This window comes from Rhodamnia argentea, chromosome 7 (genome assembly GCF_020921035.1).
Source record: "Rhodamnia argentea isolate NSW1041297 chromosome 7, ASM2092103v1, whole genome shotgun sequence".
NCBI classification, from domain to species: domain Eukaryota; kingdom Viridiplantae; phylum Streptophyta; class Magnoliopsida; order Myrtales; family Myrtaceae; genus Rhodamnia; species Rhodamnia argentea.
In genome coordinates, this window is record NC_063156.1 from 10118398 (window position 1) to 10135103 (window position 16706).

Below are 16706 nucleotides of genomic sequence, written 5' to 3' on the forward strand. Positions count from 1 at the left end.
AACTCAAAAGCAATGGTTAAATAATTTTCTAATTCGGAAATATTACTTGTTGCTCCCTTTTTGTCTTTTTGTCTATTAATTAGCAAATTGTACCCTCTACTAAGTCTACCACTCTTCTCCCTTTGTGAGCCACTAGATTGAGAAGATCCACTATCATCTAAACCATATCTACTACAAAATTCATTATATAATGCTACTGTAGCGTTTTTAACCTCTATTTGTATAGTTTTAATATCTATTGTTTCATTCAAATATAAACAATCATAATAATAATCATTCGAATAATCATACAAATCATCAAATTTGGTACGTGGATCGAAAACAATAGCAGCCAAATAAATAAGAGGAATGTGGGCATAATATTGCAGCAATTTTGCTTTCATTGCTATAATAATCGGAGCTAATTGAACATCTTGCTCATATTCACAAAAAATATCAGCAATATTAACACACTTTATTAAAAATAAATGCGTAGTAGGATAATAAACACAAGATAAAGTATAAGTTGCATCATTAAAAACTTTCAAAAAATCTAATTTTTTTTTTTTGCAAACAACCCAATCTTGAGGGAGTAAAGTAATTTCGGAAACATTGTTTGAAATAAACGTATATAATAAATCTTTATAAGCAAAAGATTGATAAAGCAACTCGTAGGTAGAATTTCAACGAGTCGGAATATCCTTTGGAAATATTTTTGATTTTTGTCCATGTGATTTACAAAATCTGCCCCATTCTTTCATAACTTGGGGACGACTCCATAAAAATTTAATTGCTCTCTTTATTGGGGTGAGAAAAGCCTCAAGAGTTCGTAAACCATCTTATACACATAAATTTAAAACATGGCAAGCATATCTAATGTGAAAAAATTATCTGCCAAAAGAGGGTTTATAAATATTTTCTAAATCGGGAATGGAAGCGGCATTTGACGCGGCATTATCAAAACCAACCGAAAAACTTTATTAATCAAATTATATTCTTCTAAAACTTGCCTAATTATTCTATAAATATTATTGGCGGTATGCCTTTCATCAAACACTCGAAATGCAAGTATTCTTTTTTGAATATTCCAATCGTCACCTATCCAATGACATGTGATACCCATATAAGAATGAATTTGCCAGGATCACTCTAAATATCGCTACCTATATGCACACGTCCATTGAAATCCGTAAAAAAGTTTTGCAAAGCCTTTTTTTATTTTTTATACACCCTAAAAAGTTCGCGTTTAAGAGTAGTTCTCGGAACAGGTTTTGCTTGCGGAGTACATGCAGTGTTGATAAAAAAATTCAAACCAAAATTTTCACCAGTAGTAAAAGATAAATGTTAAATGGCAACATATTGAGCTAATGTTTCTTTATAAAGTTCATCACTATAACGAAATAAAGGAGAAATGTTAAAATTGGCGTACTCGGAAATTTGTTGTTGCCTGGTGTCGATCCCCACTTGCGTTGACTGTTTTTGCGTCATATGCTGACGGCATGTTCCATAGTCGTCTCATTTATTAAAATTGTATGATTTCGTATAATATTTACAATTTATCTTGTACTTGTCTCCGCTTACATGTACCTTGTCAAAGTGTTGCCATAAGTTGGAAGTACTCTCCCGGGCTTGCCGTTTCGGCTCCTTTGCTGTCGACGTTTCTTTGACACTGGTAGGAGGATAAAGACTTTCTTGCGTTGTGACGTGCTTGACGTTGGGAACATAGTTGATATTATCATCATTGTCTACCCAACATGTAAACTCACGAGGATCATATTGATCATGAGGTTAAGGATAATCGGATTCCCCCATCCCCATCGGCATCGGGCTCTCTCCCCTGTCACAAGCTCCACTTCCACTTGCCATTTTTTTTTTTTTCAGAAAATTGAGTGGAAAGGCGATTTAGAAAATTGACAGAATTGAGCCGGGATTTAGCTGATTGAGAGAATTTGAGAGAATTGAGAAAATTTGAGAGAAATTGTGAGAAAAAATGAAAGGAGAGGGAATGGTATTTATAGAAATTTTAGAAGCAAAAAAAAAAAAAGTGTGGGGGGGGGAGTTTTCATAATTGCAACGGCCATAAGGGGGGGCCGGTTCTGGTTCGGAACCGCCGATCCCGATCGATGGGCCGGGTCCGGGTTCAAACCGGCCTGTGGTCCTGTCTACAAGTGTCCCATGAAAATCAATGTATAAGAAAGTTGCAGTGTTGGTTTGTCCATATATATGGTGGAATCGGTGGTGATAAAGATGGCATTAGATGAGGAATCTCGTAAATATTTTTATATCACGCGCCTTTCCTTTCTAGCAGGTGGCTGGACACAAGACAAATTTAGACATAGAATGCTTTACTATACCTAAAAAAATTACTTTTTTCAAAATCTAATTACAATTTATGGTACTTTTTTTATGGATTGATCTTGTGAGGGGTCTTGGTTGATCGTTCAAAAAGGTTTTGACTCGAATCGAATCCTCGGATAGCTCGACCAGGGGGGAGGTGTTCTAACGGTGACCGGGTTTGGTTGGCCGACGGTGCGAGGAGGTTAGAACCAGTCCTTTTCACTCCGGTTGGCTAGAACCTTCCTTGCATTGATCCTAGCGCTGATTGGGTTCGTGGAACGCAGACGGCCTACATCAGGATAAACACAAGGATCTGTATAAAGTCTTAGTTACCGAGCCCGAAAGAAAATAAACCAGAAGGATCAGAACTCGTTTGGTGGTGTTTTCTCTCTTTAAAAGAATTCATAATCTTAATTCATTTAAAAGGGGCATACACTGACACGCAATATTAACTCGGGCTGTGACAAGCAGAAAGGCCCCGAGGACGATGTTAACTTGAAAGCCCACTGCGGTTGGAGAACATCAGTGTCTAAAGAGTAGGTCGTCGCTAATGAGCGAGCCGACCTCTCGATGGATGAGAGGAAAGGTTGCTAAAGTACATCCAAGAATTCATGTATAGACTAACATCCTAGAAAGTAACCACTACTAACGATTATTCTCTGTAAGTGGCAACAATTGGAGAAAAGGCTTTGTAAATGATCTGCAATCAATAACACTTGTAAGTTTTTCCTGCAATTTATTCTATCAGTTCTTTATTCCCGTCTATCGTTCTTTATTTCCATTATTTGTTTAGTTCATATTTTAGCGAATCGCCACAAAACCCGAATCATTCTAAAAGCCGAATACAAGAACCTTCGGTGACTTTTGTCGCCGACCATTTCCAGCGGAACGGAACACAATAAGAGGAATGGAATGGGAAACGAATGAAATGAAGTGGAATGGAGTGAGAATTACGATCACTCTGTTCGATTGAAGGAAGGAAAAATCGTGCGAACGGAATGGCACGAAGATTCTTTTGTTTGGTTTTGCAGTATGGATTCCAATGACTTCAATATTCCCTCAAAATTGTAATTTTATCTCACTACAGTATAATTTCTTTTCATAGTTAATTTGCAAAAGAAATATATTTTGCTGAAAAAGGCACTGTATGGCTGCTATTGCAGGAGCGTAATAACTAATAAGAGCTTCTTTCAAGATGGCTTTACTTTTCTGAGTAGTCCGGCGAGAGATATCATGCCATCTTTTAATGATTTTCACAAAGTTGATTTTGTTGATGCTACTGCATCACTCTTTTGGGAACCTTGCCCGCCTAGTGAGATGGTTTAGACTTAGCATGAATTGTAGCTGCTAAAGGCAATCCAGGAATGGCGCCCGCAGGCGATCTTATTCCATAACGACGGAGATTGGTGTTCATTCTTCAGTACAAGCAGAGCTTTGGGACAATGGTGAAATTGGCTCGATTCATTTCTCTCGACAGGAACTCACTTAGTACTGTAGAAACTTTGAACCATGCTTATAATAGGTCTCCTACGATCTCCCAGCTTCTCACAAAAAATCTTGCAAGCAGTCCATCAGGGTTGGTCGCCTTATATGGGTGCGTATTGTTCGGTGTCATCAAAATCTCATATGTTGTAGGAAAGCATTGGCTGTGGGGGATCTAGTTTTCCAAGAAGGCATCATATTTTTAAGTGACTCTGAGTCTAATATCAGTCTGTGGTATCCGAATTGGAGTGGTCTTGATGTGCTTCGCAGCCTTATTGAAGGTCCTCTTGCCAGGGAAGAGGAGGAGTTATGAGTCAAGGGTTGAGTAGGGGCTAGGTATTTTACAAGAATTGCCTTTGATGTTACTGATTACCTGAAGAAACTTGTTATTGGTGTTCCTATTTGCTGCAGGGAAAATCAAGAACATTAGGTTTGTCGGAACTTGGTGTCCAAGAGGCATATTATGAGAAATTGTGTGGTTGCTAAAAGATTCTAGAATGAGCTTGGTGTCCTAGAGGCATATCTTGCTCATTTGAGCTGCCTATCAAAGATTGGATTAAATCAGATGTCTGATCAAAGCAATTGTGTGAAAATCCTGCTATCCTATGGCATATTCTATTCCCAATGGGACCGTGGTCTCTATGAATTGCAAGAGAAAAAATCATGCTTTTGGCAAAGATAGATCATCAATGAAACCTGTAATGATACATCTGTCAAAAGCGGCTAATTTCTTACTGTCAATGGTAGTAGAATTAAGTAGAAACACAATACTACAATGCATTTCAGGTGGCTTCCGCTGTCGGTTGACTGGTGGAAGTAAATCACCGATGTTGTGGTGGATGAAGCCTACGGATGTGCTGGAGGAGGAGGAGGCCTGATCTGAGATTAATCACAGCCATCAGAAAATTGGTCTTGTGTGTCATTTTGGTACCGAAAACAAAAAACGCCAACCAAGTCCAAACAATGCTTGAACTTGGTCAAAAGAATTGATTTGGTTAACATATCCGCTGGATTATATGCTGTAGGTACTTTCTTTACTGTTATTGTACTCTTAGCAACCTCATCACGTACAAAGTGATAACGAATGTCGATATGTTTCGTTCTCTCGTGATATATTGCGTTCTTGGTCAACTGGATCGTACTTTGGTTATTGCAAAAGATAACGAAGGCTTCCTCCTGCATCACTCCAAGTTACGTAACCAAACGCTTCAACCAAGGAGCTTCTTTTGTTGCTTCCGTTGCTGCCGTGTACTCTGCTTCGGTGGTAGAGACAGCAACCGTGTTCCGCAAAGCTGCTCTCCAACTAACTACAGAACCACCAAGCATAAATAAAAAACCTGTCAAAGATCTCCTTTTTATCGAGATCACCTGCAAAGTGAGAATCAATGAAGCCAACAACTGAATGCCATATATCACAACCTCCATCAAAGACCAAACAATATCCGAGGTACCCTAGATTTACCAAAGAATCCACTTCACTGCTTGCCGGTAAGCTTTACCTGGATTTGCTATATATCTGCTCACAACACTAACTGCCCGGGAAATATTTGGATGAGTGCATACCATAGCATACATAAGATTACCCACAGCACTAGAATATGAAACTCGAGACATCTCATCTTCCTCTTCTATGGTTTTAGGTGATAAAGAAGTAGAAAGTCTAAAGTACGATGCTAAAAGAGTACTTACCGGTTTAGCATTCTTCATGCCGAAACGTTCAAGCACTTTCTCAATGTATCCCTTCTACGAAGGGTATAACTTCCCAACCTATCTACCTCTGAGAATCTCTATACCTAGAATTTTCTTGGCAGCTCTAAGATCCTTCATCTCAAATTCCTCGCAAAGTAGCTTCTTTAACAACTGTATTTCCGACATGTCCTTCGCTGCAATAAGCATGTCATCTACATACAATAGCAAATAAACAAAAGAATCATCACGCAATCTCTTATAGTACGCACAACTATCATGCGTACTTCATGAGTAGCCATGACATAACATAAAGCTATCAAACCTCTAGTACTATTGTCGTGGAGATTGCTGGAGACCATACAAGGAGCGTTTCAACTTGCAAATGTGATCTTCCTTACCCTTAACAATGAATCCCTTAGGTTGATACATATAGATTGTTTCCTCAAGCTCGCCATACGTAAAAGCGATCTTGACATCAACTTGCTCAAGTTCTAGATCATAAAGGGCCACCAATGCGAGCAACACATGAATGGAACTATGTTTCACAACTAGAAAGAACACTTCATTGAAGTCTATCCCCTCCTTTTGACTAAATCCCTTCGCTACCAAACGTACTTTGAATCTTTCATCTTCAACCCCTGAAATTCCCTCCTTTCTTTTAAAGATCCACTTGCATCCAACAGCTCTTTTGCCCTTAGGTAATTTCACAAGATCCCAAGTTTGGTTCTTATGAAGAGACTTCATCTTTTCATTCATCGTAAAAAGCCACTTCTCGGATTTAGAACAAATAGTAGCTTCATGGAATGTAGAAGGTTCTTCAATACAAAGCTCTTTAGAAACTGTAAGAGCATATGCTACTAAATCAGCGAAACCATACCTACGAAGAGGCTTAATTTGCCTTTTAACTCTCCCTGCAGCCAAAGTCCGAGGTTGTTCAACTTCTTCTACTTCTTCTTTAATCGAATATGAGTCTTGTTGCTCACCGTCACTTTCTTACTGAATAGGAACACTTTAGAGGTTCTCCGTGGATGCTATACACTAAACTCCACCTCTTTCGCTATATTCTCTTCTTGAATATCTGCAGACTCAACAACTTTTCTTTGATCAAGCATAGAATTTTCATCAAAAGTAACATCCCTATTGATTATAAACTTTGGTGATTGAGGGTCAGCACATCACAATCTATATCCCTTAACACCATATGCATAACCAATGAAAATACCTTTCTTGGCTCTAGGTTCAAGCTTACCATCTTTTACATGATAATAAGCGGGACATCCAAATACTTTCATGACAGAATAATCGGAAGGTTTACCGGACCATACCTCATTTGGAGTTTTACATTCAATTGCGGTGGAAGGAGAACGATTTATCAAATAACATGCCGTGTTCACGGCTTCAGCCCGTAAATCTTTATCAAGTCCAACATTAGAAAGCATACATCTAGTTCTCTCTCTAAAAGTGTTCGGTTCATGCGCTTCGCCACCCCATTTTGTTGAGATGTATTCTCGATTGTTTGATGGCGAACAATCCCCGAATCTTCACGATACTTGTTAAAATCACCTCCACAAAACTCAAGACCATTGTTTGTTACGAAACGCTTTATCTTCTTGCCGGTTTGATTTTCAATTAACGTCTTCCACTTCTTGAACGTATCAAAAACGTCACTTTTACGTTTCAAGAAATAAACCCAAACTTTCCTAGAAAAGTTTTCAATAAATATCGGAAGATAAACTCCACCACCTTTAGATGTAACTTGTGCGGGTCCCCACAAATTGGAGTGAATGTAGTCAACTGTGCCCTTCGTCGAGTGCATCCCAGTATTGAAACTAACTCTGCAATGTTTTCCGCAAACATAATGCTCATAAAAGTCAATTGAGACCGTAAGCTCCCCCATGAGTAAACCACGCTTACTTAAGATTGTCATTCCTCTTTTGTTAATGTGGCCCAACCGCATATGCCACAACCTTGATTTGTCGGAATCTGAAGAGGATGATATATTTAAAGAACTAACAACGATACTTCCACGAGGAATGTAAAAACCGTTCTTCTTGTTACCTCTCATCACAATCAAGGAGCCCTTTGAAATTTTCAAAACTCCACCTCCACCGGTATACATGCATCTAGTGGAATCCAAACTGCTCAAAGAAATAAGGTTCTTCTTCAAATGCGGGATGTGCCTAACATCTGTCAAAGTTCTTACTATATTGTCTTAACATTTGATCCACACCGTACCAATACCTACAATCCCGCAAACCGCATTGTTACCCATCAAAACTGAACCACCAGTTACTTTCTCATATGTATGGGACCAATATCTATTTGGGCACATATAATATGAACAAGCCGAATCCAAAATTCATTCATCGTCTACACGATAATCCGAAGACAAAACAGTAAGAACATTATCTGCATTAGCGGACTCATTATCCTTCACCGGACCAAGCGAATCGGAACTCTCCATTGACTTTTTCTCTTTAGCCTTGAGCAAAGGACACTCCTTTTTATAGTGTCCGAACTTGTGACAATAGTAACACTCAACTTTTTTCTTGTCCTGGCCCGACCTAAACTTCGAACGCCCTTTACTATTACTGCGTCTATCCCGATGATTCGACATTCTCCTAACAACTAAGCCATCGGCTTTATCTGCACTACTATTTGCATTTAACTTTGTACGCATCTCCGCGGAATTCAATGAGGTCTTCATATCCTCAAGAGTTATTGATTCTCTTCCATAAAAAATAGAATTCACAAAATTCTCATATGAGCTCGGTAGTGAGCATAATAAAACTAGGGCTTGATCTTCATCATCTAACTTCAAATCTAGCCTTTTCGTATCCATAACGATTTTATTAAATTCATCTAGATGTTCTTGGATAGGAGCACCTTCTTGCATCTTTAACGTACAAAGACATTGCTTCAAGAATAATCTCGTCGTAAGAGATTTCTCTCAAGCTTTTGCCATAATCCCGAAGCCGTTTCTTCATCAGCAATTTCACGAAGCACCTTGTCGGACAACGACAATTGGATGGTGCTATGCACATTCTCCTCCATCTCCTCGATGTCTGTTGTAGTCTTTTCGTTGGGATAATTCCCATCCAAGGCTCTAACCGAACCTTCCCGACGCAACAAAACCTTCATCTTGATCCTCCACAGCCTGAAATTGTTTTGGCCATCGAAGGGTGCCACTTCGAATTTGATAGACGCCATCTCGAACAAAAGATCGAAATTCCTTCTCTCTGATACCAATTTGTTGCGAAAAAAGCTAAGAGATGCACAAATTCAAGTGCGAAATAGCGAGGATGAAAGTAAAATAAAAACACTAGACGCGATATCCGTGAAAAACCCAAAACGGGAAAAACCATGGGGAGAGAGAGGGATTTCATTATCTTCAATAATGAGTACAAGCATATAATCAAAGATCTAAAGATCTGACAAGAAGAAAGTGAAAGACAAAGGGTTTCGGGGCAGAAGTAAAAGGCTTTAGGATAGAAGCTAGGATAGAAGCAAAAGCAAGCATCGAAATATAATATGCAACATATTCTTTTTATAGCCCCTCTAAAAAATCCTAAAACAAAGTGCATGGTCCAAAATAACCTTATCACTAATTTGAAAGTCAAAATATAACAAGATTGAAGATGCACATCTTGCATAAGCTTTTTGAACCTGATTGTGGAAAATCCTTTACAAAAACAAGTTTTCGATGTTTGCACGCAATTTTTGGGACAGCTGCAGCAGTTTCGAATCACGCAGATATTCCTGGGAGGCCGACAGATGCGCTAATGCACTTGCTGAAATTGGGAAGCCACATAAAGGAAGTCTTGTAAGTACTTACAGGCACTCCTGATGATGTTGTTGGGAAGCTTATTTTGTCTCATGGAAAAAGGAGAATGGATTCCTAGAACTGTGTCTGTTGCTAGTTAGTTTGCTTTCCTAGGTTTTGTTGAGCTCCTATATGTTCATGCTTTGGCCGCATTGTATTACCAAAAAACAAGAAACAAAAAAGCCCATGCAGAACCAAAATTACTGATGACAGGGGAGGATGGAAACATATGAAGGCAGTACATAACTTAAGTAGGTTAAACTAGTACAACTACTAAGTCATCTTCATTAGCTACATTCTTTTAAAGAGCCTAGTTTTCTTAGACTTGCGATTTTGTCAACTGCTCTACTGCTTTCCGGAAGGAGACAGACGGTGTCCCCGAGGGCGTCCTCAAAGTCATGGTAAAGAGGGTTTGAGTTATTTTCAAGGTTTATTCTTAATTTTAATCATGCAAAACAAAAATGTATTTGGAATTGTGGATAATATTTATTTGAATCCACGTTATATCCGAACGTCAACAAACATTGCAAGGGATATTTAGAATCATGTTGGGTCACTTCACCACCTACCCGTTAGGATATATGTGTGAATTGTGTTAAGTTCCGCGTCGGAGAATTGACGTGAAAAAGAAAAAAAAATATTGACCTTTCCCCGAAAAAGGACCATATATTTTAGGCAAGTATTCTTTTTTTATTTTCATCATTAGTATGCATAAAACAAAATAATTCTATTCGATCGAATAAGTACCTTGTGTCACTTGCTCGAATATTTAGTATTCTCTTATTTATTACATGTATTTACTATTTAGACAGAATACCGTCATTTGAATTTGAGCTCTCTTTTAGCGATCTCTTAGTGGATGGCCATAGAAGATTAGACAATCCCAGTGGGTGGGCATAGGGGATTAGATGACAATTGTGAGGCACGAATCCCAAATGTTTGCGTTGACTTGCATTATTGCACTGATGAACTTTATTTTAATCACTAGTCTTTTACTTTACCCAAAAAAAAAAAATTATTCAATGCTCTAGGTGTGAGGAAAAGAAAAAACTGCATTATCAGCTTCACGGGCTGGAGTGATGGGGCAATGTTTCTATTGACCAATTCTTGCAAACGGGTCGTTCAATTGTATTATTGCACTGATTAACTTTATTCAATGCTCTGGGCGTGAGGAATAAAAAACTCTGCATTGTCAGCTTCACAGGCTGGAGTGATGGGGCAATGTTTCTATTGACCAATTCTTGCGAACGGGTCGTTCTATTGTATTATTGCACTGATTAACTTCTTCTTCTTCAATGTTGATTTAAAGGGTTCCTTCTACCGGGCACTTCCCGATTTGAAGTGCTTGGGTTCTCTGGTTTTCGCTTTCTGAAGACGAAGTTGCTCCTGGCTTTCCAAACTTGCCAAACGGTACTGGCCAGAAAATCGAAGCTTACTGAGGTATGACTGAAATTAAGCAACCAATCTTCCATTCGGGTCGGGCCTTTGAGGTATATATAATTCGAATCTTCAGTGCAGGGTCCGTCCATACTCGACTGGTCCAGGGGCAGAGCAAGTTTCTACAAATCGCAGGTAACATCTCCGACTATGTTTATCTTTAGTAAAACTCCCTTAGTGGGTAGTGCATTTTGACAAATACCCCAAGAGAAAATTTTGATTTTTTGGGTCTTGTATTAGTCCTCCAGATCCGTTTTCCATAACTCTCGGGGAATGATCTGGTAGGGCGTAGAGGCTGAGATTCTACTTTGCTGTTCAATCTCCTCCCTGATTTTGATGTACCCGCCCGTGACTGTGGACTCCCCTGACTTGGTGTTGGTCCAAACCAACTTGCCCTCTTTTATCTGTGAATCCCGTGGGATTGTGAGGATTTCATTGGTAATCTGCTCAGGTTCGTTAGAGGCTGTTCATTCCAGCTGATGTTTCTCTATCGGTAAAATCAGAGACCTTTTTCGGTTCATCTCTGTTTGCCGGATCCCCAATTACTCCTCTAGGGCAGCCACCTTACTTCCTTGATACTGAATTTTTTTTCTATTTCCTACTGTGCATCTCAAAGAAGGATTGATTGCTTCTCTACCTATCAGATGACTTTGCCAACCCCACGAAGATTGATGTCCCTTTCCAGCAGCCCTTAAATCACCATGAGGAAAATAAAGGCCTTTTGCTAATTGGCACAATGCATAACCCACGCTTGTTTTCCCAACATCCCCTCGTTGAAGGAAATTAAATGCCGAAAACCGAAATCAATATCGCCCTTTGCTAGTTTAGGAATCTCCAATCGTTTCCAATGCAAACCAGGTTTTTGTTCACTGCTTCTCCCCCAGAAATCTGCTATCCTTTTTTGCGATGTTCCATCAAATAGAAACTGGATTTTTAAAAACTGACATGGCATATTGAGGAAGTGCTTAATGAGAACTTCTTGGTACTTGGTGGTTACCTGGCCCTGTACTTGTAGACACCACAGTTTTCGTGAAATGTCAAAATTTTGACACGAGGCTTAACTTTTCCTGCCAGTCCCTATTGGTTTATTAGTTGTCTTGTTATCTTTGTGGAGAAATTTAACTGTCCTGTAAGGCGTTTTTACATTGCATTTATGCATGTCCGGTGACTTTCAGCTTCATAGAGCTCAGAAATCTGCTTTTACTGAATCGGTGCGAGTCTGGTGCTTCATTTTCTCTGCGACTGGTTGCAATGGAAGGGTGCGACTATGAAGTGTTTTTGAACTTTAGAGGACTGGACACGCGCAAGGGCATCACCGATTATCTCTACACCCGTCTCAGAGAAGCAGGGGTCCGTACATATAGAGACAATGAAAATCTCCACACCGGTGAAGAGATCGGCCCGGATCTCTTGGGAGCGATTGAGCAATCGAAGATCTCCATACCCATCTTGTCCAAAAGTTATGCTTCCAGTAAATGGTGTCTTATGGAGCTGACTAAGATGGTGGAGTGTAGGAAAAGGAAGGGGCAGATAATCATGCCCATTTTCTACTATGTCGAACCATCCGAGCTTCGATACCAAACCGGGTGTTGTGGCGAGGCCTTGCTTGTGCACAAAAATAGGAAGCGAGTGGACGATGAGACCATCGGAAAGTGGAGAGCTGCTCTCAATGTGGTCGGAGGGTTAAAGGGATGGAACATAGAAAACGTGGCTAACAGGTTCCTAATTATCTTATCGTGTCTCTCTTTCTTATCAACCTAACAACAATCCGTTGCAGTTGTGTGATTGTGTCATTGAAATGAGCAGACATATTATCATTCGTCAGAATTAACTTATGTGGTGTGCTGCAAATGAATGGATCACGGTTCAAATCACTTGAGACGTGTACTATATGCTAATGATAAAGTTTTTCTTGAGAAGGAGAAGCTTGTTTACACATCAAAAGTACCCCTAGACCTCATCAGCCCCCTTTTTCTTATTCGCAAGATGTAGTGATCACCTACTATACTTTGATGGTTGCATCACTGTTCGAGTACTGCACAAGGTTTGAGCACTGCCTAGCAAGTCCAAAATTTTGTTCCTTCTGTTGAATGAATTTAGTATTTATCATTAGCATTTCCTGTTGCATCCTCTGGCTTCCAGAGACTGCTATCAATTCCTGATGTCATATATTTCGACTTGTCTATTCTAACTTACTTTTCTACTTTGCCTTGGCCTTTCTCATTGTTTTTTGGGTAGGCACGAAGGACAACTAGTTACACAGGTCGTTACCATGGTTTTAAGTGAGCTGAAGAAGGCTTATTTGGAGGTCTGTGACTTCTTTGTTGGTATTGACGAGAGTGAAAGAGGTGTTGGGGAAGATAGACAGCGGTGGGGATGATGTAAAGACTGTGGGAATCCACGGAATGGGTGGCATCGGAAAAACTATTCTTGCCAAGGTAGTCTACAACCAGCTTTCTCAGGAGTTTGCTTACACTTGTTTCCTTGGTGGTGTTAGAGATATTTCAAACTCGAAAGGACTTGTGTATTTGCAAAACCGACTAATTTCAGATCTCTCAAATCAGACACTTCCAAGTGTTGATGACGTTGAGAAGGGAATGAGGACAATCAAAGAGAGGTTTTCTAGTAAGAAAGTTCTTATTCTTCTTGACGACGTTGATAACGAGAGTCAACTAATTGCACTTTTGGGGAGGCGATGTTGCTTTGGTCATGGAAGTCGGATACTTATAACCACAAGAGATGCAATGGTTCTCCGTGCATGCGAAGTAAAATTGACTTATTTAGTTGAGGGAATGGATTTCTATAGATCCCTTCAGCTATTTAGCAAGCATGCTTTCGGAAGAGATCACCCTCCAATTGAAAAATTGGAACAATCCAGAGAAATTGTGAAGATTGCCCAAGGTCTTCCGTTGCTTCTTGAGGTTATGGGTTCTACTTTATATTCACGTGGACAAACAAAAGAAATGTGGGATGATTACTTGAGGAAGTTGAAAAAAGGAGACATCAAGGGAGTCAGAAGTAAATTGATGATAAGTTATGAAGGACTAGATCCTAGTCGGAGGTAAATATTCCTTGATATAGCTTGTTTTTTTTATGGATATGATAAGAGTACGGTAATGTACATGTGGGAAGACTGTGGTTTATGCCCAACGGAAGGTCTTGAAACTCTTGAGTTGATGTCTTTGATTAAAATTGGAGAAGATAATAAGTTGTGGATGCATGATCAGTTGAAAGAACTTGGTATAGAAATAGTTCTTCAAGAAAGTCATGGGGAATTAGATAAGCGTAGTAGGTTGTGGAATCACAGCGAAGCATTGGACATTCTACGAAGGGAAAAGGTAAATCTTGGGTCCGATTTCCTTTGTGCACGATAAACCACATTTTAGTAATCGCGGGCACTCTCCCCTCAATGAAAACAATCACAATTTTTCCTACATACACGGTTTTAAAATCTCCACATATCTCACAAACATTTCTTAGATTTCTAAATTTAAATTTTCAAAACCGATGTGAGAGCAAACTTAAACATCTTTAGATACGCCAAATTATCTTCATACTAACTTTGCCTTAAATTCGAAGGAGAACCCACATTTTTCTCTTAATTAGCTAACCGCCTCCTTCTTTTTCATTAATTTTCTTGTTTGCTCATTTAGAGAAATGAGAAGCTCGAAGCCCTTTGTTTGAAGTTTGAGGATCGGTCGGAGTATCGTTTCACTCTTGAAGGATTTGCGGTGCTACCAAATGTAAGGTTCCTTGGTGTTGATAGCGAACCCCTTGCTTATGACGAAGTCGACCGTATTCGCTCCCAAGCTACACTTCTTTGGCATAACTTGACCACGTCGCCCAAGGACTTTTTATTGCGCGACCAACTCCTTCCAAATTTAAGATGGCTCTCTTGGCATAATTTCCCCCGGCGAGTACTCAAGATAAGAAAATTTTCAGCATTTAATTTAGTCATTCTTGATTTTTCAAGGAGTAAAATCACTCACGATTGGGACGGGTGGAAACATATCGAGGTACCCTCGGCTCTAGATAAGTTTTCTTATTGGTGTATGTGTTTCTTGGTGTGAAAAATTTGCTGACGTTTGTCTTACCGTGTTGCAGAGAGCAGAAAGATTGAAAGTTCTTAACCTTTCGGGGTGTAATCACTTGATCAAGACTCCCGATTTCTCCGGATTCTTAAAGTTGGAGAGATTGATTCTCGAAAAGTGTGAAAGATTGGCTGAAATCGACTCGTCAATTGGTCTATTGGAGCACTTGGTTTTCTTGAACTTGAACTTCTGTAGTGAGCTCCGCCTTCTACCACAAGCGTTGGGTGGACTGCCGGCTCTCACAGAACTTCTCCTCGATGGGACTTCCATACGAGAAATTCCTGATTGGTGGGGCATGGAGAACCCGGAGAATCCTCATGTTCGGATTTCGTCATCAACAAGAGCTGGGGATTCACTCAATTGTCTAACTTCATTGTTGACGCTTTCATTGGATCGTACAGAAATTACTCACCTACCCAACTCCATTGGAGCGCCGACAAACCTTGAAAGCTTATCTTTGAATGAATGCTCGAAAATGGGCGGACTTCCCCACTCCATTAATGAATTACGATCATTGACTCGGTTGGATCTATTGGAAACCGGAATCACAGAGCTCCCCGACTCTATGGTAAGTCTAGAGAATGCGAAAGAGTTGAAATTATCGTGGTTCTCGATCGAAGCGTCATGGTGTCTCTCCGCCCTGCCTAAACTTCCCGTAAGCTTGACTTCTCTGACAATCATGCATCCAAATTTGACAACAATTCCCGATCTTTCAAGCCCGATCAATCTGAAACGACTGTTATTGGCGACGGACTTACCTGTTATCTCTAGCCCATCTGAGTTGGTGCCACCGCAAGATCCCATGCTTTGGTGGATTGGGAGGCTATACAAATTGGAAGTCTTGACGCCGATGATCCCACGCATGACTAACCTGTCTCCCGAGCTAAGTGCACTTCCTCACTTGAAGTCTCTTCATCTTTATAGATGCGAGGCTGCGGGATGTATTCCGCAGATTCCCTCGAGCGTCTCAAAGTTTCATGTCGTAAAGTGTCCGTCGCTCACCACACTTGATATCTCCAATTTGAGGAACCTGTCGGAACTCTATGTCATTGCTACACCTATGGTGGATCTCTTTGGGCGTGAAATTTTAGACAATCTGCTTGCATGGAAGATACAAACAAGTGAGGACTACATTGACCCGGAAATGGAAGATAGTTTGGGGCGAATGTTGGCTGAACAGCACGGGTTCGCAAAATTTTTGGCCCGGTTCTAGATTTGCCTCTGTCAAGCCGAAAGATTATGAGTTTGATCTCAAGGATACAATTCGAAAATTGTATTAGAAGATATCCTACATGCCTGGATTTTTCGATACACTTGAAAGATTTTCTCTCTCTATTCTCTTTGACGAACCATGCAAATGAACAAGTGAAGATAAATTACATGATGCGTTAAGTAAGTAAAGAGCGCGCGAGATTGAGCCACGTGAAATTGGACCTAACAATAATCCAATAGTTATAAACTCATCTGGAAATTTTGTCGAAACGTAAGATATTCTGCATAGTTTTAATAGACATTACAATTTACATACATAATGGCAGGTAAATACAACTAAATGCAACTTAGAGTCTCATCGGTTTTCCATTTATGAGATTTGTTTAAGATCTTCAATTTTGTATGTATTAATTGCATTCTCTAAAGATAAATATTTCAATTGGTTTTTCGCCGGACCAAAAGATATACCCGTCCATACGTGTTCGTCTATGCAACGTACAAACATATCTCTGGTAGATACATAAAAGTGAGTAAAGCTCTCGTGATGTTACACCACATGGTGTATGTTCACGTCCGAGCTTTACCCCATGCTTTGGTTTTGAAGGTCACTTCAACATATGGCTCGTGATTTTTCAATAATAAGGAACAAATTGAGG

The 16706-nt window shown here is 39.8% G+C and overlaps 1 protein-coding gene and 1 long non-coding RNA gene across 2 annotated transcripts in view; one reads left to right on the forward strand and one right to left on the reverse strand.

The window, feature by feature from the left end:
* Nucleotides 1-10641: 10641 nt before the first annotated feature.
* Nucleotides 10642-16706, forward strand: part of LOC115737698 (disease resistance protein L6-like) — a 66036-nt gene continuing 59971 nt past the window's right edge. The window contains exons 1-2 of the mRNA XM_048283228.1: nt 10642-10749; nt 11958-12465. Coding sequence (XP_048139185.1) covers nt 11999-12465 — 467 coding nt within the window. The 5' untranslated portion in view covers nt 10642-10749; nt 11958-11998. The remainder of the gene's footprint in view (nt 10750-11957; nt 12466-16706) is intronic.
* LOC125316094 lies at nt 12660-12956 on the reverse strand. Its single transcript, XR_007199415.1, has 2 exons — nt 12802-12956; nt 12660-12754 (listed from the first exon to the last, which is right to left on the reverse strand). It is a non-coding gene; the product is annotated as an uncharacterized LOC125316094 (long non-coding RNA).